The sequence below is a fragment of the Sylvia atricapilla genome, chromosome 3, assembly GCF_009819655.1.
Source record: "Sylvia atricapilla isolate bSylAtr1 chromosome 3, bSylAtr1.pri, whole genome shotgun sequence".
NCBI lineage: Eukaryota > Metazoa > Chordata > Aves > Passeriformes > Sylviidae > Sylvia > Sylvia atricapilla.
The window spans coordinates 99,282,719-99,305,477 of NC_089142.1; the positions used below are offsets into that span (position 1 = coordinate 99,282,719).

General features: G+C 41.7%; 1 protein-coding gene across 1 annotated transcript in view; it reads right to left on the reverse strand.

The window, feature by feature from the left end:
- Positions 1-22,193, reverse strand: part of FSHR (follicle stimulating hormone receptor) — a 78,864-nt gene extending 56,671 nt beyond the window's left edge. The window contains exon 1 of the mRNA XM_066316352.1: positions 22,002-22,193. Coding sequence (XP_066172449.1) covers positions 22,002-22,153 — 152 coding nt within the window. The 5' untranslated portion in view covers positions 22,154-22,193. The remainder of the gene's footprint in view (positions 1-22,001) is intronic.
- Between the last annotated feature and the right edge of the window lie 566 nt (positions 22,194-22,759).

Genomic DNA, 22,759 nt, shown 5'->3' on the forward strand with positions numbered 1-22,759 from the left:
CATGTTTAGTCTCAGCACTGATAGCCTTTTCATTTCTGGACAAAGCATACACTGTCCTCAGTAGCACTGCTACATCCTCCCACGGCAGCAGATAGCTTCCTTCTGAGGTCACACGTGCAGCAAGTTAAAAATAAAGCTCCAAGGTGCTTTTCAAATAGCTCTCCTCGAATAGATCGGGAGGAATCTGGATATAGAGGAGCAGGAAAAAAAAAAAAAAAAAAAAAGGATGGCAAAATTCCCAGTCAGAAAAAGGAATGCAACGCCAAGACTTTTACTTGTTCTGAGATAGTTAATGATCTTTACTTATTGTAGTTATTTCAGTGTGTTTAGGTTGGGTTGATTTACACTGAGGCAAAGCTGGAGAGGCACAAGAGTTGCGATTATTCAAACCACCTGCTTTTGTGTGTTAACTCATTTTGTAAAGTCCCTGACAATGAATTTTGTTGAAGATTTAGGTAGCAGTAGCGCACAAAATATGTCACAAACACAAATGGCATCAGGTGACGCAGGCAAAGTGATGCTGTCTTGGGAGGAGGGATCTCCTCCCTGCTTTAAGCTTACCCAGATCTGTAGCAAAGCAAAGCCGGAGCTCTGGATTCCTCTACAGAGAAAAAGGGTTTGCTGCCGAGCACAAATTGCAACAAACAAGTCCTCTTTAGGCCTCTGAGCAGAATCACAGTTATCATGTTCACATCTGGGAAGAGTTTAACTGCTTGGAATGAGTTACCACAAAAAAGGCCAGCAGTAAGCTTGAAAGCACAGTTAAAATTGCTCCTATTAATGTCAAAGGCGTGCTGTGAAAAGTGTTCTGTGCAAGATAAATAACACAAGTGAATGAAGTTATCCTGTCTTGGTTACAGAGAGTCAGGAAATAGTGATTGCTTTATTTTTACAAATAGCTATACTTTTATTAGTATTGATTATCCTGTAAGACACTATGCTACTTTTAGAAGAGCACATCCTTGTTCCTCACAGCTTACTCACAGGGGCCTTTGAGAAATCTACAGCATGTGATGAATGTACAACTTCCTTAACACTTGACCTTGATATCAGCAACCATCTTTATGGTGAGGAGGAGTCATTAAAAATTCATTTACTCTGAGCACATTCTTGGTGTTACATCTATTTATATTAATATCTCTGGATATTTTCCTAACAAAAGGAGCATTGTACAAGTACTGGGTATTTTGTTCTTGCAAAAAGAATGTTTTACTTTGTGTTCTTTCCCATGGGCAACTTGTCAAAGCAAATATGGTTCTGGAAAATGTCCACAGTTCAATCAGATGGGAGGTCTTTTAGGTATTGTCTTCACAACTTTCTTCCCCTCTTTTGATTCAGTGCAAGAATAGCCATCCTGCTCGCACACAGCCAGTCACTTAGATTCTTCCTGTCCCAAGAATGTGTCAAAAAAGATCTTACTTCACAGCAGGGAGAGAGCAGGGGTTTGTTCATCATCTGATGTCATACTGGAAAGGTGACAAGTGTTCTTTGTGTGTAGTGTTTCTACCTTTAAGACTTTGGGACTTTCTGTGTTAGCACCATACATGATGCTATTTTTATGGACTGAGACAAATCCTCCAGGGACAAAATCCCTTAAGTTCTGAGTTGCCTTAGGAAAGGTAAAAGAGAAAAGGAAGCTTTTCTACAAAACTTCTTGCTGAACCATCACTGGACAGCACAACACCAAATAACTTACCTGTATCACTCCATCCTGATAAATTCGAAACAGACAAACTCGAAACATAAATTAGAAACAGTTAGAATGCTTTTTATCTCCTTTCTCATCCATATCTTCATAGGCACTTACCTATGCTGCTTAATGAGACACAGCTAAAATATCCCAGAATATTAATGAAATAAAAAGAAAGACATTCACTGTTACATTCCCTACTTAGCACACAGTCTAATAAGTCACAGGGTCCCCACCAAATATTTAGATTAATTTGGATACATGCAAAGGCTTGTTTGAAGTCCTGTCAAACAAGGTGCCAGAGCAGTGAGAAGCCCTCTAAGAAACAGCACTTGGAGACTCGACTGTACTCCTCTTTCCTATCTGAATATAAGCTTTGCAAAAGTAAATATTCTCTCTGCTATCTACTATGTGCTGTATTTTCCAAAGAGCAGCATGAGTGTCAAACACAAGTAACTCAAATGGAATTCTTGAGAAAACGGCCTCTCTGGAAGAAGGAGTCCCAGAGGCAAACAGCACCTACTCTGCTCTTCCCAGGGCACCAGCCAGACTTGTGCTAACACAGCAGTCCTGAAATACAGAAATGTACTGAGCCTGTTCCACATGCTCCTGCTTCTCCCACACCATGACAAGTGGAGAATTGACTTCTTCTTAACTACTGAAGCACACATTTAAATTTTAAATGCTTAAGTTTTGAAATAACACTTAAAGTGACCAAGCAGAAAAATAATCCCCAACTTTGGTCACTCCAGCACCGTGCAAAAAAGGAAATCTCCTTTGGTCATGCATTCCTCTAATCTGAATGTGTCTGCTGACTCTTTCAGGGACTCAGAAGCTGGCTCCTGGAATTGCTGCTGCATGTGCAAGGGGGTGAACCATGAAGCCCACTGAGAATGGGAGTATCCATGAGATTAAAGTGAGCAACAGGTTCCTGTAATTATAAAAGAGGTCACAGTCCTCTCACTTTAATGCACTTTTTGTATTATATTCAAGTTCTGTAAACATTCCTGTTCACTGCCATTGCTCACACACACTCCCATATCACTGGTCCTCTTCCCAGGCACAGACTTCCCATGTCAATAACTTTTCTCAGCTCATCTCTTGGGGATTTCTGAGGGAAACAATCACAGGGATATCAACTGCAGGTGCCTGGACTCTTCCAATATTGCCCTGCACCCTCCTGAGAGTCTCTCTTCTCCCTCATAGTTTTTCTCTGTTATTGAGGTCCTTTCCCCATAGACATCAACAATTTGAAAGGAAATGAAAATGCACGGAATTCTCCTTATTTCTCCTTGTACAAAACCAAATAAATAATTACATTTTCCTATTGTTTTATCAGGAATTACTTTGCCACTGCAAAAAGTTAAGTTTATCTATCCACCTTCCATTGGCCATGGATTTATTTTCACATATTAAAATGATGCCCCTGACTAAATATAGCATGGCAGCTAGTGTTCCACTATCCTTAAAAATACTAACTGTACTATTTACTTTAAGACTGACAGGTCTCTTCTCAGTAATACACAGGACAAAGCCTGCACTGTTGTCGAGCATGGATCTTTATTGCCTTTAAAAGTGAGTAGAACTGTTTCAGAAAGAGGCCATCTTGACCACCCTGGCAACTGAAATGCTGGGTTGTGTTCAGAATAAAGATGTCCTTCGTGCTTTCACCTTCAGAGTGCTTCTCGAACATGAACTCTCTATGGAACACTTAAAAATAATAAACAAACACAGTCCTCCTAAAAAGGGTGATAGAAGAGTGAGATAGAGATGGGAGAAACTTGACCTGCTCATGGCACAGCTGCAGATATGGAAGACCTCTAGGAAAGTCTTTAGCAGTTATGCCTGGAAAAATATATTCTTTGCAACACCTAACCTCAGTGGATGAGACTTCTGCCCCCTTTCTACACACCCTTCCATCATATTTCTTGATTTGACTGTGACATCAGCTCTCTAAATGACTGTGATAAGCATCTTGCATAAAGCTGGGTAATAAAAGGCATGTAGATGTGGCACTTGCTGATACCATTTAATGCTTTCAGCACCTCATTCAGACTCCTATTTCATTGCACAGAATTGGCTCCACAAGACACTACCAAAAATAAATGCGACAAGAACGCTTCAGCATTCCTTAATAATGAAAATATTAAAAGAATGCTTCAGCTCACCACAAATTCTTTTCCTAGGTATTTTTGATAATCTTTGTAAAATCAGGCAAATTGAACTGCCAGTGCAAAGTCTCAAGTTGTCCCTTACTCTTCTTCCAGGCCCTCTTTGGGAGGTAGACAAGAAGGCAGATTGAGGCTCGTAATACTCTAAATGATTTGGGATTTTGTGCCACTTGTTTGCTGCACTGTTTTTCTAATACCTTCTGATCCCTTCTCTACTATAAAAACAGAGGGCGCAGTTCTGATCCCTTCCATCTCAAAAAGGGTATTTGAGTATTGGGAAAGGTAAAGAGGAGGGCACTAATGCTGATCAGGCACAATAGAATTTTGTAAGAGAAATAACCCATTTGACTTTTTGGCATGGAAAGTTTAAGGGATGCTACAGGTCCATAGAAGTCCTGTAGAGGGTGGGCAAGGACTGATGCCTCAACACAAATTCCAAGCAACCCCCTGGACTGGAATTATTTGGAGGCTGGAGGAGTATTTTGTATATCTTGAACACACATATCTTGTCTGATTCTTAAGATACCCTTAGCATCTCCTAAGACTCCCTGTTGTGTATAGGAGATTTGATTAACTTACAGCCATAGCTGACATTGCAGGGAGAAAGCAGGCAAAGGAGGAGGTCCCTTCCTACAGAAGGAAAAGCTTACCATGATCTGCCTTTGCTGGGCTGTAACCCTGCCTGGAGACCTGGGCACAAGGAAGTGGAAGCTGGGAATAGTATGGCCTTAGCCAGAGCTGATGGTTCAAATTTGAGTTGCTGACCCTTTGCTGAAGATGCTCTCTGGGCTATACAACATCTCTGGGAAGGTTTGGGGGAAGATCATGTTGCAAACAGGCTGTGGGGAGTTTTTTTCTTACTGTGTCCAAACAACTGTGGTTTTGCTTAAATGTTGGCTGTAACAAGTATCTCATCAATAATCTACCTGTGGCTTTCAAGTCAAAGCAAAGATATCTTCCTAATGCACTACATAAGGCATTTTCTTACCTACAAAGAAATATTCAGCAAAACTGGCTCCATCTTGCTGTGCCCATATTGATTCTGAAGTAAAGCCCAGTGTTATCAAAGCCAGACCAAGGTTTCAGAGCATCTTACTCTATATTACCTTGTGCCTGTTCCCTTCATGGACAATATCAAGGTTTATGTTTTGCCTGCTTGATTTCAGCTGATAGTTCTGACATACTGCAAGAGAAATTGCAGGCTTTAGACTGTGAGGATGACCAGGCAGACATTAGCATAAATTAGGAACTGACTATGAGGGTTTTTTTACTGTGGAAAGAATACATTACAACAGCAAACACTGAAAGATGCAGTAGGCACAATATGCAGTCCTTGCACAAGCAGGACACTCAGAGAGCTTTGAACCAGCCAAATAATTTGGAAGTTAAAGATTTAAATTATTGTGTTAAACTGGGGGAAAGGAGGCCCAATAGCATCACTTACAAAATGCACCGACAGTAAATAAATTACCACTAAACCACTAAATGCTGATCTTTGCCCACAAACTCAAAGCCAGCTTGGTGCTGAAAAGTGTCTGTCTCCTTAAGGTTCATCTTTTAACCTGTTCGGAATAATTAGGTCTTAATTCTATTTATCTATGAATGAAGGTATTTACTTTTAGAGAACTATCATCCAGCCCTTAGACAAACCTGTGGTTCCCAGGATGTACAAGGAAAATATATCCTCTGCTGGCCCTTAGTTTAGGAACATGGTGACTCCTGTGAACTCCAAGGTGGGAAGATGGAGTGAATTTAAGAAAATAATTTTTTTTCCTAGCATATAGGCTTTGATTTAAGCCAACAGAGAACAATACACAGTGGGCCACCTTCTGAACAAAACTTGCATGAAAAAAAGTCAGGTAAATTTTCCTTAGTTCATTTCATATATCAGAAAAAGGAATCTAAACCCCTCTGCTTGCACTGGAGGTGTGAAACAAAATGCCTTTTTTCTCAGAGAGAAACAGAGGACCAAAAAATGAAACACAGAACAGAACTCTGCTTGAAAACAAAGTGAAAATAAATCAGTAGTGAATGGATTAGCTTCAGATCAGACTGCCTAGAGCAGACTGTATGGAACAGCAGAGCACTCAGGGCTTGTGTTTTTTAAATTAGTTTTAATAAATAGAATCAATAGCTCAAATTATGAAGAAGAACAAAAGCATAGATCAAATCGATCAAGGCTGTAGCTTATCATTGTAAGCCAAGGGGTGTCTTCTCTTGTCTGAATGTGATAAAATGGCAAAAGAATCCACTTGCAGCTTTTCAGTATCTCTCCCAGAACAGCTGTACACAGAGCTGGATACTGAAAATACTCCAGGTTATCCAAACATAAACACAAACCCCCTTTCCTTTTCCCCAGAGGGAAAAAAAAAATCAACCCCAAAATAATAAATAAAATCCAAAAAGAATCTTTTTTTTCCCCCCATGAAGATAACTGCAGGAATTTATGGGGAGGACAGAATTAAATAGATAAGCAAGCACCAAGTACCCTACATTATCTACGGGATTTAATGCTCGGGTGAAGAGATTCTTGGTTAGAACACTGGAAAAGTGTCTTTCCACGGGCTAAGTTTGGAAAGGGTGTTGGAGAACACTCAGAAGCTCTCTCTAACCTCAGTGCTCAGCTAAGGATTATTCACTGGAGGGGAACAAGGGAGATGCCATTAGCATCTCATTTCCCCCTTTAGGCTTTTTGCTTGTTTTGTTGGACTCTTTTTTCCAAAGGGACTTTGCTCCTGGGAGGCTGCAGTGTCTCACTAACGGGGGGACCTGGTCACTAAGGAGCTCCCCTTTCATCACAGGGGTTTTATCCTGAACATCCCGAGTATCAGCTCTGGAGAATAAGGGCCACACAGAAAATTATAGCCCTTTAACACCCCCCAGCCCTCCGTTTTTCCCCTCTCCAATAAAACTTTTTGTTAAATTTAAGCCAAGTACAAACTACCAGTCCTGAATTTATTTTATCAAATACAGTAAAACTGAAAAGCTTTTTGGCACATTATGGGAAAACCCCCTAAGATGTGTGAGAACAATGCAAGGTGCTGATAACCTCTGCTAACTCCTATTCATCCTCAGGTTGAAAAGCTGGCATTAGTTATGTGGGCTTTGTGCTCATGTAGAGCACATAAGAGTCTTTCATTGTTGTGGTTGAATTATAGATAAACAGCAGAAGAGGAATAGTAATCTTGTAATAATAGAATATATGACAGATGTACTACTGAAAGTCGTTCACATGCTCCAGTGGTGAGCATGGTTCAAAACCTATTGGGAACAGACTTCCATCTTGCTAATAAATATTCAGAGACTATAAAGTCTTCAAGGACGTAATATTGAACATCTGACAGAAAATTCAGTGTAGATCCATAAGCATTTTTTATTACATTTCGATCGGAAGTAGATTCCTTAATGTTTATAGCAAGCAGTGCCTTTGCCAGAAGACACAGAACTTTCCTGGGCAAAGTACTCACTGGTTAACTTCAAGTCCAACAAAAAAAACCAAAATACCAATTATGATTCAAGTGTAGTGTAATTTATTTTCTATTCAGTGAAGAAGAATTGATTTTTTCCCAGCAGTGTCACTTACACTGCAATGATTATTGCACATGAGACAACTTAAGAAAATGATGGAAAAACAAATTAGATGGGCTGCAGATCATTGGCTTATCTTGACTGCTCACCTTGGACAGAGAGTTAGGGAAACATAAGATACAGTACTGGATGTCAGGGTGCTTGAAACCCCTGCTCTCCTTCCCCCTCCTTGATGTCTCATATTAAATTTTTTTAAAAAACCAAACCAACATTTCCAGCAGGGATGAAACAGCACATCTTGCCAGTCTGAGGGCGTCTGCTAAATTAAAACCAATGATAACTTGCTGTGACAGAAGGTAATTAAAGGGTATAAGCTGTATAAGAACTTGGCTATTTCTAATGCTCTCATTTTATCCTAAACATCCATTCATGAGTCACATGAGAAAAACGTTGCCACAACTCCTTGGCTTCTGTTAGCTGACACTTCAGTGCTGATGATCAAGTGCTAAAGCAATGCACTAAAAACTGGGCCCAATATTGCCACACAATCAAATGGAAATCAATAGGAATTCTTCCACTGATTTTTCAATATGCATTGGACAGACAATTTATTGCATGCAGAAACCTGAATAATGGGAACAGAGGTTAACCGATCAGTGGTGCAGTGATAATCTCTTCATGCTGAGATTTGGAATTATCCCAGTCAGAGTTTCTAACCAAAAAATGAGTTGGCCTCACATTCTTCTCTGGCGACATCCACAATCAGCCAATGTTCTGTACATTAAGTGCTGCACATCTTATCTAGCTGATAGGATTTACTGCAAGAGGCTTGGTTAACCATGTTTGGTTTAGCTTAAGGGCAAGCAAAAATGACAGTCAGCATCAACCACTGAACCTGACGTGTCCCTGCGAAGGTTCACACTTACCCTTCCAGAATCATTCCCTCAGATTTATTTCAAAGGTCTGCATCATTACTCTACTCTAATTGCACCTTCCTTGCAGAATCTCCTATCTTTTTCCTCTGTTTTACATGGCAAAAAGTCTTTTAAGTTTCAAAGACAAGTTGGCCCTGCAAAAAAAAGTAAGAATGCATGGATTTTGTAGCTGATTACTTTGTCAAGAAAATATGCTGCTAATTTACACCCCATGACCTGTTGGGTTAGATTCAGTGCTTATTATTTCAGCCCTTTTGATTATTTCACCTCAATAGCCAACCACATTTTTTTTTCTTTTTTTAATGTGACATTCATATCTATTCTTGCAAATAGATTGTTCAAAGAGTAGGTATGATCGCAGTCATTCTCTCTCACTTTCTCAGATTAAGGACTGCTTCTGGCAATGAGAAAATGAACATTTGTTCTGAGTTTGACAGTTGTAAAGGATGTTTATTTCTCAGGGCTTTGTTTATAAGGCTGCTGTGTTTAAAAGAATATTCTCTGCTGGTTTTGTACTCCCTTTCCACCCTCTTCCCAGCTCCATTGCCCTTCTCTGGAGTCTCTGCACCCCCTCAATGTCTTCCTTTAGTAAGGGCCCCAGAACTGGACACAGCACTTCAGGTGTGGCCTCACCAGTGGCAAGTACAGCGGGACAACACTGCCCTGGTCTTGCTGCCCACACTATTTTTGAGACAGACCAGGGTGCCACTGGCTTTCTTGGCCACCTGGTCACACTGGCTCATGTTCAATGCTGTCAACCAGCACCCCCAGGTCCTTGTCTACTGGGCAGTTTTCCAGCCACTCTGCCTCCTGGCCTGTCATGCTGCATAGGTTGTTGAGGTCTAAGAGCAGCACTTGGTCTTGCTGAACCCCATACTGCTGTTCTCAGCCAATCTATCCTGCCTGTACAGATCCCTCTGCAGAGCTTCCTGCCCTCCAGCAGATCAACACTCCCACCCAGCTTGGTGTTGTCTGTGATGGAGGGTGCCCTTGATACCCTCATCCAGATCATCAAGAACTGGGCTGCCCCAATGCTGAGCCCTGGGGGGACACCACTAGGCACCTACTGGCTGTGGGACTGTTCACCACCACTCCCTGGGTCCAGCCATCTAGCCAGTTCTTAAACCAGCCAAGAGCACACCCATCCAAACCGTGGGCTGCCAGCTTTTCCAGAAGAGTGCTGTGGGAGACAGCAGTAAGGGCTGTACTGAAGTCCAGGCAGGCTATATCCACAGGCTTTTCCTCATCCACTAGGCAGCTCATCTGGTCATAAAGGTCAGGCTGGCCAGACAGGATATGTCTTTCCTAAAGCCCTGCTGACTGGGCCTGATTCCTTAGTTATCCTGTAAGTGCTCACACTGTGAGCACTTGTGATCACACTCAAGATGATCTGTTCCATAACCTTCCCTGGCACCGAGATCAGGCTGACAGGCCTCTAAGTTTCCTGGATGCTTCTTCCGGCCCTTCTTGTGGATGGATGTGACGTTGTCTAACCTCCAGCTGTCTGGGACTTCCCTGGTTAAGCAGGACTGATGGCAAGTGACGGACAGTGGCTTGGTGAGCCCTTCCACCAGCTCCCTTGGTGCATTTGGGTGAATTGCATCTGGTGCCAAAGACTTGCGAATTTCTAGACAGCCCAGCATATCACTAATTACTTCCTCCTGGAATACAGGGTGGTATTTCCTCTCCACTTCTGCCCACCAGCTCAGGGGACTGGTTACCCTGAGGAAAACAGGTCTCACTGTCCAAGAGGCAAAAAAGAAATTAAGCATCACAGCCTCTTCTTCATCCTATGCAGCAAGCATTTAAAATATAGAAAGCCACAACCAAAATATTTTTTGCTTTTGTGTATGCTTTTTTATTTTCCTATCTCCTTCATTCAAAGGTAATCTTCCAAGGCACACAGATGTTTTAGCTGATTATCTTTATCTGTCAGAAGTAGCCTCTCAGTGAGTATTGCTATTTCAGCATGGGGATAGCAGGGAATGACTAGTGATTGGTTTGACACTGTTTTCTTTTTAGACAGTATTTTCCACCACCACTTCTTCAATAAGATCAGCAAGGGTGGAGACCAGTCAGATGACCATGCAAGCTAAGCATAGCTTGGAAAGCATGCTCCTGGGCAGGCTGGCAGAGGAAACATGGGCAGTAGCTTCTATCAGGCAGCTGCTGAAATTCAGATCCTGAGGTTGGAAAAAGACCTTCCACTAGGAAGAACTTAAAGACACAGATACTCCTGCACTGATGCTATACTTGATGTTGAAGGTGGAATTTAGACCTCCACATAGTCTGAGTGCACCTTTTTCCCTCTTCGGGGAAAATTTTTAGAAAATGAGTTGGTATATTATTGAAGCTCAAGGCTTCTGGGACTTTGGGGCTTCTAGGATTGAGATCCATCCTGAATCACTTGAGTTCAGACTAACAAAACCCTGAGTGTTGCTATGCAACATAGGCTGAAGCCCAAAGCTGTTCATAAAAGTAGGATAGCAGTGTGTGGTGTTTTACGGAAATCTATAAACTCCTTTATACAATGGACACTGTAAAAGATGTACTCTAGCTGGCAAGTCAGGCTAATAAAAATAGCAGTCTGCCTCCCCACCAGACCAGAGGTTAACAAGCTTTCTGTGGAATGCAGAAAATCTTCAAGGAGATGCAAGCAGGAACTTCTGCGGCACCCCTTGCCTCCTTGCCTATTTTAGCTGATAACCCCCGTGTGCGCCCAGCCTGGAGGACACTAAAGACATGAATCCACACCCAGAACCAAGGCCGGCTCCTGGCAGCCTGACACAGAGGGTGAAAAAAAGCAGTCTTTTAAAGCCTTGAACAAAGACCCAGTCTCCCTGATTTCCAGTGCCGCCAGAGCGTCCCTTCCAGACAGTGTCCTCACCTCTGGCAGACAAACAAAATGACAAAGCCCGAGCTGGTGCTGGTCCTCAGGCCTGAGGCTACAAGCTGCCCCACCAGGCCAGGGCATCAGTACTTCCAAGGACAAGCACTCCTCAGTGGGAACTTCATGGAGACTGCTGGATCCATGTCCAGCCTGTACAGTGCTCTGTTAAGCTCTGGATGGACATGCTCCAATTTCTACACTGAAGTGTTCAAAACCCAACATGATTTCTGCGGTGTGGGCCCAGGCAGTGTGCTCAGCCACACTGACATAACACAGCAATAACGTGTAGAGAATGAAAGAAGTCAAAGAAATATTGTTTGTTGTATGAATACTGTAAATATATATTTAAAAAATCCTGTAGATGGAACATTCATACATTTGTGAAGATCTTTAGCTAAGGAGAAATACTCAGAGAGCAATTAAACTCATAAAAGGGTGAAAACCTTCCAATCAGTGCTCCATAGGCAATCCTACTGACCATAACAGAGCCGACAGTTAGCCATAATTGAAATACTCACAGAAATCTCCATCTCAGCTGTTTTTAAATTACTGACTGCAACACTACTGTGAAATGGTGTTCTTCTAGTACAGTGACAGAAACTGATACAAGAAAAGTACAGAAATTAAGAAAGTGGAAAAGGTGAGGATGCAGATGTACCAAGTCAATAAAAATACATTTGAAGGAAAAAGCCCTGGAACTTTATGACTCTCTTGACATTAAAAAATAGTAGAGTTATAACTTTCTCTGCTGAGAAATAGTTGTTAGAAAAATACAAATATGCGAGGTAATTTTTTTTTTGTTTGTTTGCTATTTGGAAAAGAGAAATATTTTGCCATATAAGAACAGTCTGGTGAAGAAGGTGGGGCTAAGTCACTGGGTTAAACCCTGTACACTGGGGAAATTGCTCGTCTCTTGCAACTCATAGCTTTGCTGTTACTGTCATGGATAAAATCACATTCACATCCTTACCAGGAACATTGTGAAATGTAAATACTTATAGAAAACATTGTGAGCCCTAAGACAGTCTTATCAATTCAACGTGGCCCATCAAAACAATTAAAATCTCCCCTAATAATTTAAAATAAAATGCAAACTTTTTTTTTTACCTATTTCATTTGAGCTTTCAATACCCATTTTATTTTTCTCCACAGTGGTTTCCTGTCTACTGCAATAGCACAAAGTCCTGAATCTGCAAATATGTGCAGACAGGTACTTTTGCACCTGCGGTTTGTCCCACTGGGAAACAGTGGAGCAGCCTGGGCAAGCAATTAGGATGTTTATGAATGCCTGTGGAATCAGACCCTGGATTTTCTTGTAGGGTATTCCCTCACAGGGGCCACTAATGCTGATTTCAAAGGACTAGAGAATGAGGACTGGGCTTCATCTGCCATGGCAACAAATATACTGCAGATAGGAAATTACAGCTTGTGGGATTCGGATGTAGCGAGTATTCCCCCAAACCAGTAATTCCACCTAGAGAGAGCTGTTCTGCCAAGGTGTTTCGTGGTCTGCTGTCATTTCCTAGCACAGCCTGTGCTTCTTTTATGACTCTTCACTTGCCAAAAATGAAAAGCAAAAATTTCCATAGCAGCTCTGTTGGCAAAACAAAACTTTGGGGACAGAGAAGTTTTTTGGCATCAACCCACTGTGTTTCCATGGGTTTATAGCCCCTCTACTTATACTTGCTTGTTCAGAAATTTATGTATGTCTATAAATATTCTTGCTGGGTGACTGAACTCCAAAGACAGACTCTTCAGAACTGATTGTTTCCCAGTAGTTATCAAGAAGGAAAAAATGGATTTGGGTGATCTGCGCTCCTTTTTTTAAAGCTGTGGAGAGACTGAAGATGCCAGAGAAAGCAGCACAGGTGGTGCTTCCACTGCTGGAGACAGATGTACTTTCGTACCTCAGTGAATGTCTGTGGCTCTCACAGGCATGAATATTTCCCACAGAACAGGATACCCTTTTACAAAGGGTCTGGTCGTCAAAAATGCCTATTGGGCTACTAAAGGCAATACCCTAATGTGTTTATACCATGTGTTAATGGTACAAGTGAAAATAAGAAATCAAAGCTTACCCTGAAGGTAAGCAGTGAAATACAAACCTCTCAAAGCCAAGTGTAGGCAGGACTGTTACACCAGAGATTATTTCCAAGCACAAGGCATAGCACAGATTATGAAACCATTAAAAGGCTTTCAAAGGTGTGCTCAAAAGAAAACCATTATAATTCTTAGCCTGCCTATGTGACAATCCTTTTCAGTGAAGAAAACCAACCTTGAATAACCACATATCACTTCTTCCCATCCCATACTCTTGGTTTTGGGAAAAAGGGACAGGCAGAGGGTCCCTCTTTCCATTATTACTCCCTCACCTCAGCCTGGACCATTTTAGGATCTACAGCTATAAATCCATGCCACTGTTTTCCAATCACATCCTCTTTGCCCAGGGCCAAGCTGGCAGAGGAAAAAGTTAAACACAGACACGCTGTGCACATACACAGGTGTGCAGACACACTTCTTGGGGTAGGATCTGGTTTTGGGGTAAGAGGGAGGGAAGATGTCTTTATAAGTATGCCATGGTATCCCAAATTTTATGTTTAGAACATAAATATAGGACACTAGAAACTCTCCTGACAAAACAAGCACCACTTTCTTTTCCAATCTTCACACAGTCCATCCATTCCTTCATTGCATGCTAATTTTTCAAATAATAATAAAAAAAAAATCTTCTGATCTTCATTTGAAAGCATATTCCCCCTTTGCTCCACTCTCAAACAAAAGATGAATCAAACACTGAAAACCTGCAAATTTTCCCCACTGCATGTTTATGCACACAGTGTTTTTGGAAAATCGCTGAAGATTCATATATTCCTGACTAATAAATATTTACAAATGAATTCAAATTAGCTGGCTGTATTTGGACAAGGATTCATACCAGAAATTCATCCTCATGGATGTGGATATGGGGAAACTTTATGTCAATAGCACCATTCTCAGAATCATGCTTCATAGGCATCCACAAAACAGAATTTCCAGGCAAATATGTTAAAATACTGACTAGTAATAGCATTCTTGAATAGAAAAGAGAGTCAGCAGAGCTGAAAGCTTCAGCCTGCAGCTCACCCAGTGGGTATATGCTTGAAATTGAGGCTGTCCTGTGGGTATATGCTTGAAATTGAGGCTGTCCTGTCTGTAGGAAGATCTGAGTGTGTTACCATTAAGGATACAGCATTATTTCGTTAGTCCAGGCAAGGAGGGAGGCTGGCAAACTCAGTAAACTTATGAAAAGCAAGGATTTGTTCAGCTGAGTTGGGTTGGAGGCTGTTTTCGTTTCACTCAGACACATATCTCCCTTTGCATATAATAACAGTCTGTAAACTCTCCTCTAGCGACCCAGGAGCAAATGATTGTAGGTAGCTTGATAAGGTAATGGGAGATAAAAAGCATCCCTACCTTCCAGGCTGAGCTCCTGAAAGACTTAAGGATAGTTGGAGGAAAACATCGAGCAAAAGTAAACAAACCACAAGCTTTTCTGACCCTAGACTCTCAAGATCAAAGAAATTGCACCTGAGTAAAAGGCAGAAATTGGGCTCCTTATTCTAGTGTGTGCGAGACAATTAGAAGAAATAATTTTCTATACTTTTACATGAAATCCATGCTTGGTCTGACCTATAATTTGAAATAAGCTTCATTTTAATGACTTAAATTTCACTGCTAATAAGACCAGCCCAATCAAACTACAGGCATAGCGTGTGAAATAATTTACAGATTTTGTCTGAAAAGGTCAAGGTCTTAAACAAAGAAAAGTGGCTTTTCCTACCAGAGTGCTTGCCCCTCACTGTGTAAAACTAATAGACTGCCATGAAAAATAATACCTGTCTTTTGTGCCCAAACTATCTTGCTTACTGAAACATACACATGCACAGACACCGCACTCATTCCCAGTCAGCTGCTGCCAAAATGAACAACACATGGCTGAGAGAGGTCCCCATTGCCAGACAGTGAAAATGAACGGAGTGCTTTCCACTGAAGTTAATGAAGCTATGACAATTTAAATTAACTGTGAGCCTACCCTAATTATCTGTTAACTTGCTTGCACAAGGACTCAGGAAAGTTAAGCAGAACTAACTAAACTCCCAGCAAGAGAGGAGAGAGTGAGGCACATTGAGGCATGGATTTTTTAGCTCCTCAGTTGGGTGTCCCACAGGTTTACCTATTTTTCTTTGGCAGATAGCTTGACTTGGCTCTGAAGGACCCCCTCCTGCCCAAAACCTGATTGCAGTTAGAGCAGCTCTCCCTTTGGGATGTATATTCTTGCTTAGCATCTCTCGTCTGGCCAACCCTTTTCCCGTTTTGTGGCATTCCTCATCCACTCTTCTGTCACCCTTGTTAAACTCTCACACAAGTGGTATTTCCAGTGACATGTCAGCCTGATGAGACCCCCTCAGCATCTGCAAAGAAAACCCTGGAGGTACACAGTAGACTTGCTCCTGCTGGCTTATCAGCTGACACACATTTTAAGTGTGATACTCTTCCAGAGGAATGTGATTTGCAGCTTTTGAAGACACATCCCACTGGGGATCTCTTCTCCAGAAATCATCGCAGAAATGTATCTGGGATTATCAAGTATTTGAGAAGCTTTTTTTTAATTTTATGTTTTATTTAGTGGCATGGCCTGGGATATTGAGGGAGATAATAAGCTTTACTCTTCAAGACTGCAATGCTGATATGAATTTGCTAAGTGTCTGATCTAGAAAATTATTAACTCAAATTCCCAAGATGCCATTTATAAACCTGACTGAGGAGCTGAAAGCACAACTGCACAAATACAGGGATAACAGATGAACTGTCCTGACTTGGTAGCTCTTACAGTACAGTACCCTGCTGGGTCAGAGCATGAGTGCACCCATCCCCTTTCTGCATCCCTCTCTTCATAAATACCCTGAACTCCCTATGGAAGGCATGGGAAGGCAGCTCTTTGAAGCTGAGACTGAACCACACAAGCACTTTATTGTCACTCAAATTTGTGAAAGCATTTCCCTAGAGCTCTGACTATGTTCTGCTCTGCCAGCTAGCAGTAGTCATCTTTGAGTGATACCCAATAGGATACCCTGTGCCAAAGTGTCCCTGCATGGGATGAGAGATGGAGTTAATACATTTTAATATTAGACACGAGAAGGCAACAAAGTCTGAAATACAGTGTTTTACTTCTGCAGAGTGAAAACTGATGAGTTGTGAGAAACTGTCGTAAGGGGAGTAAATGAAGCTAGGATATCATCCATACTGTTGAAGTGTTTAGCCTAACAGAGCAAGGGAAATTAACTGCTGCGCGACACCAGTGAATTCAGGACTCCTCAAATCTGCTTAGTGATTCATGTTCTTGTTGGAGAAGCAAAAGATAGACCTCCATCCTACTTTACGATGTCTCCTAGGCTTACCAGCTTTGCCATTTTTACCACATTTTTGTTTAAAACTACTAATTTCAGATCTTAGTAGGGCTTTTCTTTCCTGCCGTGCCTCAACACTAACTTTGGTATTTACCAGATCCCATCTCATGAATAACATTACTGTCAAGCTCTCCTGGGTTTTCAACTATATTCATGACTTGAATTGGGAGACACACAAGATGAAGACACCATATTTGAGACAAGAAAATTTAACTCCTACAAATGACTACTTTAATCTTCCAAACACTTAAGAAAAACATTATTATCTCATTCAGTAGGCATGTATTGATTCTTTGCAGGAATTGAACCAGAACACACCTAAAATGTCTAACAGAGAGGCTCTATTTCAGGACATGGAGCTCATTAGCCCAGGAGCCCATTTTGCCTGCTTTTGGACGTGTGGGGATGTGACACAGGCTGGTTTGTGTGTCTGTGTGTGTGCGTGTGTGTGCATGTGTGTGGCAGAGACTGCTGGAAAAATGGAATTTATACATTGAGAAATTCTCTTCGTAGCTGACCCCAGTGAAGGGGATCAGCTTAGTACCCTCCCAATGCTGCATGCAAACACAATCAAGTCTTGGCTTTCATTGTTTCCCTGCAAAAAGCTCAGTCATTTCCCAAGTCATTAAATTTTAAGCAAATGCACTTCCATTTCAAAGATACGTTTTATACATACATACACACATACATACACACACACATACATAGACAGCTATACATCTTCAAACTTGGCCATACCTCTCTCATACATGCATCAAGCTGTAGACCCTATGAGCAAGGTGAGAGCCCTGTGCAAGTATTTATTTATAGCATCAGGAGCAAGCCAGCAGAGTGCTGCACTGCAAAGCAGCTTCCATTGTGTGCAGTATAACTCCTTGTGTTCAAAAGCTCCTGAAGGTTTAGAAACGGAATGTTTCTGTAAAGATATATATTTGGTCATTTATACCAGCCAAGGATCTGTCCTGCTGAGTTTTATCCTTTTGTGTAATTTTCTTCTGTTTCTTTCTCTTCCTCTCTTATGATCTGCCTGTTTCTTTTTATCCTCCCAATTAAAATGTCAAGTATGGAATCCAGCCTAAAAATTGGACCACTGCACTGATATACAGACAGGAATATTACAGCAACTCTGTTGCTTTTTGTTTCAAAGTAGGAACTGAGCATAAATTCAGGAAAAGAAGAATGTAACCCTAACAGATGCAAAGCTGATTTGAATTAAAACCTAAAGTAATTAGAAAGTCTTTAGTCAGCATGTAATATGTTCTCAATATGCTCTGCTGTGGAAAAGATTCTCATCTCATTCCCCAAAAAATGTGGGTTTATTGACTAACTCTGTGAATAAGTACCACAACACAGAGAGTTCAAAGCTTCATGGGTCTGCATCTCACTAGTTTACTTTATCCTCTCACACCTTGCCTTTCTTAGGTTAAGGTCAGTCCATCAGTATAAACACCCAAGTAAGAAGTGCAGCTGTTTGCAGGTTTCGGTGTAATTTCAACTCTAAGTGTGAAAGAATAAAAAGAAAAAAAAAATCCTAATTGCAGCTGTCAGTAACAGTGTTGCAACTACAATTCACATCATTTGCAGCTTCTGTCACTGGGAAGCACATCTGACTCACTCAGTACATAACACAGGACTTGCTATTTCTAGGCAGCTGATGTTTTAGTGCTCAGACATCTACTCAGCCTTGACTTGATAGTCTAAAGTAAATATCCTTGAGCAATTGTACGAAAACACCTATGCAGTGAGTAAATAAAAAACCCTGCTGTTTATAGTTTGCAGATGCTTGGGAGAAAACATTCTCTATAACATACCTCTAAACTGCTCTGACAATGGCTAAACTGCCTCCTAGAATCATGGAATCATTATGGCTGAAAAAGAACTCCTAGATAATTGAGTCCAGCCTTGAAGCCAGCACCACCCTGCTCACCATTAATCCCCATGTGCCAATCCACAACACTCATAGGGATGGTGATTCCACCACTTCCCTGGGTTGCCTATTCCAATGCCTGATGACCCTTCCCGTGAAGAAAATTTTCCTAATATTGAACCTAAACTGCCCCTGGCACAACTTGAGGCCATTTCCTGTTATCCTGTTACTTGGTGCTGTTCAAATGTTTCTGCTTAAAGTAGTTTGTTAAATCTTAAGAAAGATCCCTTCTGACCATGTTATTTTTGTCTGTATTATTATCTCAAAGCAAGACCTCTAATGAATAAATGAAATCTTACTGAATCCTGATGATGGATTACAAAACCTGACACTGGATTTTAAGGCTGGAATAGATTTTCAAGGAGCAAACTCCCTGAAGTTGCTACTGAGTCACTCTCCCCTCTTCCCCTGAGGCAATACTTGCCACAGGTGAGCTTACATTTCCAATCTGAACAGCTGGCCTCTGGTTTCTAATAGACTGACTCTAAAGTTGTAAATCAGAGCCATCTCATAAGCAGTTTGGTATCTATAAAAAATGGCAAAAATTCTTCTATCCAGGTGAAGATTAAAAAGCAAAACAGCTAATAAGCACAGCCTCCCCTGTAAACACTCAGGACATGCCAGCTGCAGAGTGCTTGGAAATCTGCAAAAAGCAATGTACAAACCAAGCTGTAATTATCCTCTCATGAGATTTTGGCCTTAAAGGAAAAAGTAGGTGTGGCAGAAATTAGAATGATGAAAGCCTGTGGATTCTGATGCCTACTCAGTTTCCACAAGGCAAGTGCAAAACGAAATCACTCTCTGTAAGAGGCCACCAGCCTTCCCTTTGCAACACCCTTGTGAAAGCAGATGCTAATCCAGCTGGGATCAAACCCCTGTCTCATGCACCACACTGCAGAGGTCATGTTTCCTTTGGAGCCTAAGCTCTCTCTGTTGGGAAGCCAATCACAAAGAAATCCCTCAAGGCAGCATGTGTTCAGGACCAGCCCTCAAACACTAAAAAATCATAGCAATTAAAAAATTCTGCAATGGCAAGGAGATAATTGTTAGTGAGGGCTCTATTTTTACCTTTCTCATGAGTTTCCCTACTAAGTGTCAGAGCTGGCTGCCACATGCCAGTGTCCCAACTTCAGACACAGCTGTAGTGAAATAGAAACATGCAGCAAAGGGACAAGGGCTTGATCAGCTTGAGGCTAATCAGGCTCCTGTTCTCACCCTAAAGCATTCACTAGCATGCTATTTGGTGTTTTAAAGGTACTTGAGAAGGACTCTAAGATAACTTAGGAAAGCCATCAAGATCAAGTAAGGGAAGGTGAAGAGCCGTAAGAAGCCGTACTGAAGAAATCCCTCTCTTTTATATTAAATAAAAATAGACTGCACCCAGACTCCCAGAATGAACTCTTAAGTGAAAAAAAAGTAACTTGCAGAAGCTGTACATAGCAAGAAGTCTCTGCTTGTGTCCTGTATAGGGTTCTTAGACACCATGGCCTTCTGTGCTTAAGTTGGTACACTGATTTCAAACCCTTTTCACTCACTGAGACTTTTTGAGAAAACATAAAGCAAGATTCTTCTGCTACCAGTAGTGCACCTGCAGTGTCATCTGGAGCAGTAAAACCTATTTTAGTCACCCAAATCACCCCACTGGGTACTCAGTGGAGACATGCAGAGGAAAGCACTTTTCTAGAGTTCCCCTTTGATCCTGAAGGAAAAATCTAAGATTTATTTGTCACTTGATAGCTCTTCAGCTAATGTATCTGGCTTTGGTAATGCTAAGGTTTGGTATAATCAAAGCTACTCTAGGCAGTTTTCAAATTTTTAAGGCATGCTGAAATCAGTCCCAGGTCTACACTAATGGAATGGGACCTGAATTACTTCTTGAGAAACCAAAAGCTGGTTTATTTTGATAAAGTGAGAAGAGAGTCAAGAGAGATTCTAACTCCAGTATTTGCACAGCACTGGCAGAAGAAAGAATTCGTTTGTTGTTTTCAGTCACACTAATGTTGTATTCTGCCTCTTTCAGAGAATAACACTGGTGCTAAGAACCTACAAATTAGCATCCTCCACAAACTCTCCAGAAGTTAACAAGGAGAGAACAAATCCCATTTTACTAGCAGGTGCTTTTCAGCGATACTCTACTTTGCAGAAATAATTAAAAAATGCTTTTGCTTAATCCCTAGAAGGCAGACCTTAACAGTGTAATCTAAGGAAACAATCAAAGCAAAATTAAACAAAATTAGCCGTATATGCCTGGAGCACAGTTCACTCAGGATTTAGATGACCTAAATCACAAATGGATTAGTTTTCCCTCTAGTTGTGAGAATGATTTAAACTTTTACTGACCTTTTGTGGTTAATTCAGACATTTCTCCCGAGTTTTCACCGCAGTCTGCTTAGTCAGTGAACATAACAACTCCTCCTTCTGAACAAAACAAAACTTCTGCCCTAGGAAAACTATGGCAGAATAACCATGCATATACTGTGGTGTGTAAAACTGGCATGGGGGTATATTGTTCTAAATAGTAACATCATTCTTCATGGTATCCTCCCATCAAACTTGCCACTCCACTTACTAATCAAGGGCTTTATCCAGGACTACTCCTTTTGGTTTTGCTTCAGGTTGTAACATTGCCAGACGTCTGTGGGGGTATTGGCAAAGGATGACATAATTTGCCTTAAAACTATTAAAATGAAAACAATCACTTGCAGTCACATACTTGCTGTTGCACAAACTCGTTTGTTTGCCCGTGCTATTGACACAGAAAACGGCTGCCACACACTGTTGCTCACGTTAGCTTTATGAAAAATAATGAGAAGCTTTAGCATAGACAAAACCCCTCCTCTATCTTCACACTGTTCACTCTCTCCAGCCACAGCCATGCTGCTCCTCCGGTGGAGGAGGATCCCTCCCTGAATGTTTTCCAGAGCCCTTTCTACAATGCCCCTGAGATTTCAAAGGGAAAACAATAAGTTGCTTCTTGGCAAACAAGCACAAACCTTTGGAAAGCTCCTGAAGTACAAACAAACTTTCATCATCAAGTTGTTTGGGGCAGACAAGTTGCTCTACACATTCCAGCAATGCTAAAGCAAAACTGTAAAGAAAGCTTAGACTTTATGCCTCAAATTACTGTCACAGCACGAAGGATGCTCATTTCAAATTTAGCCTGCGCTTTACATTATAACGTGCAAAATCCTTTCTTAACAGCAATCATACAATGAGCAGGATCAGAGAAATGGAGAGGAGTTTCAAGGTGTAAGTAAGTGAGCGTCAGAGGAAGGGCTGTGCTCTGCAAACAGCTGGCGTGGAGTCTCCCAAGTGACTCCCTGCCAGCCCGACCTTTGGCTTGCCAAGCAGCAGCTCGTTTGGAGAGCCAGCCACAAGGCTGCTGCTCCTAGCTGCTCCCTTTGCCTACTTACAGCTCGGTGGTGTTGGCAGGGATGTCCCGGGGAACCTGGACCACCTGGCTTTCCTGACAGATGAAGACCCTGCCCAGGCAGCGACAGGCAGGGTGCTGGCATCCCAGGCAGCCCGCCAGGAGCAGCAGCAGGCAGGCAAGGGCTGGAGACATCTCTGCCTTCACATCTGTGCCCGTCTCCTTTATCTGAGAGGCAGGAACACACAGAGCTCCCAGGCCAACTCCCTGGATGGAAGATCCGCCCCAAAAGCTGGGACAAACCATGTGGCTCTTAGGGGATGGCTTCTCAGCGAGTTTCGCTTCATGACCCCAAATTCCTTATGGCGTTGGAGTGGGGATAGAGATGAGCAATGTTGATTTTTCATGACACAAGTATTTTGTATTTCAAGTGGTGTTGAAATCAGGGGGCCCAGCTGTACTAACCAGGGCTCTTTTAACACGCTGGGAAAAGGCTCTTCCTTCTCAGCTGCACTATTTTTCATGTCTCACTTGGTGATACCAAGGGACAACAAAGCATTCTTACTTTCTACAGCCCAGACCCTTTTTGTCCCTGAAGGTGAAGCACTCTATTTATGGCACTATTTATGCTCCCATTCATGGATCCAAGGGCCCCTGCTTTTTGTATTGCTCCTAGGAAAATGCAAGGTGCTGTTATTTTATATAGTCTACTTCATGGGGTAAAAGCTCTGCAGACCTGAAGCCAGAGCTAAATAAGGCCCTCTTTTTTTCACAACTGTGATTATTTTTCATGCAGTTGCT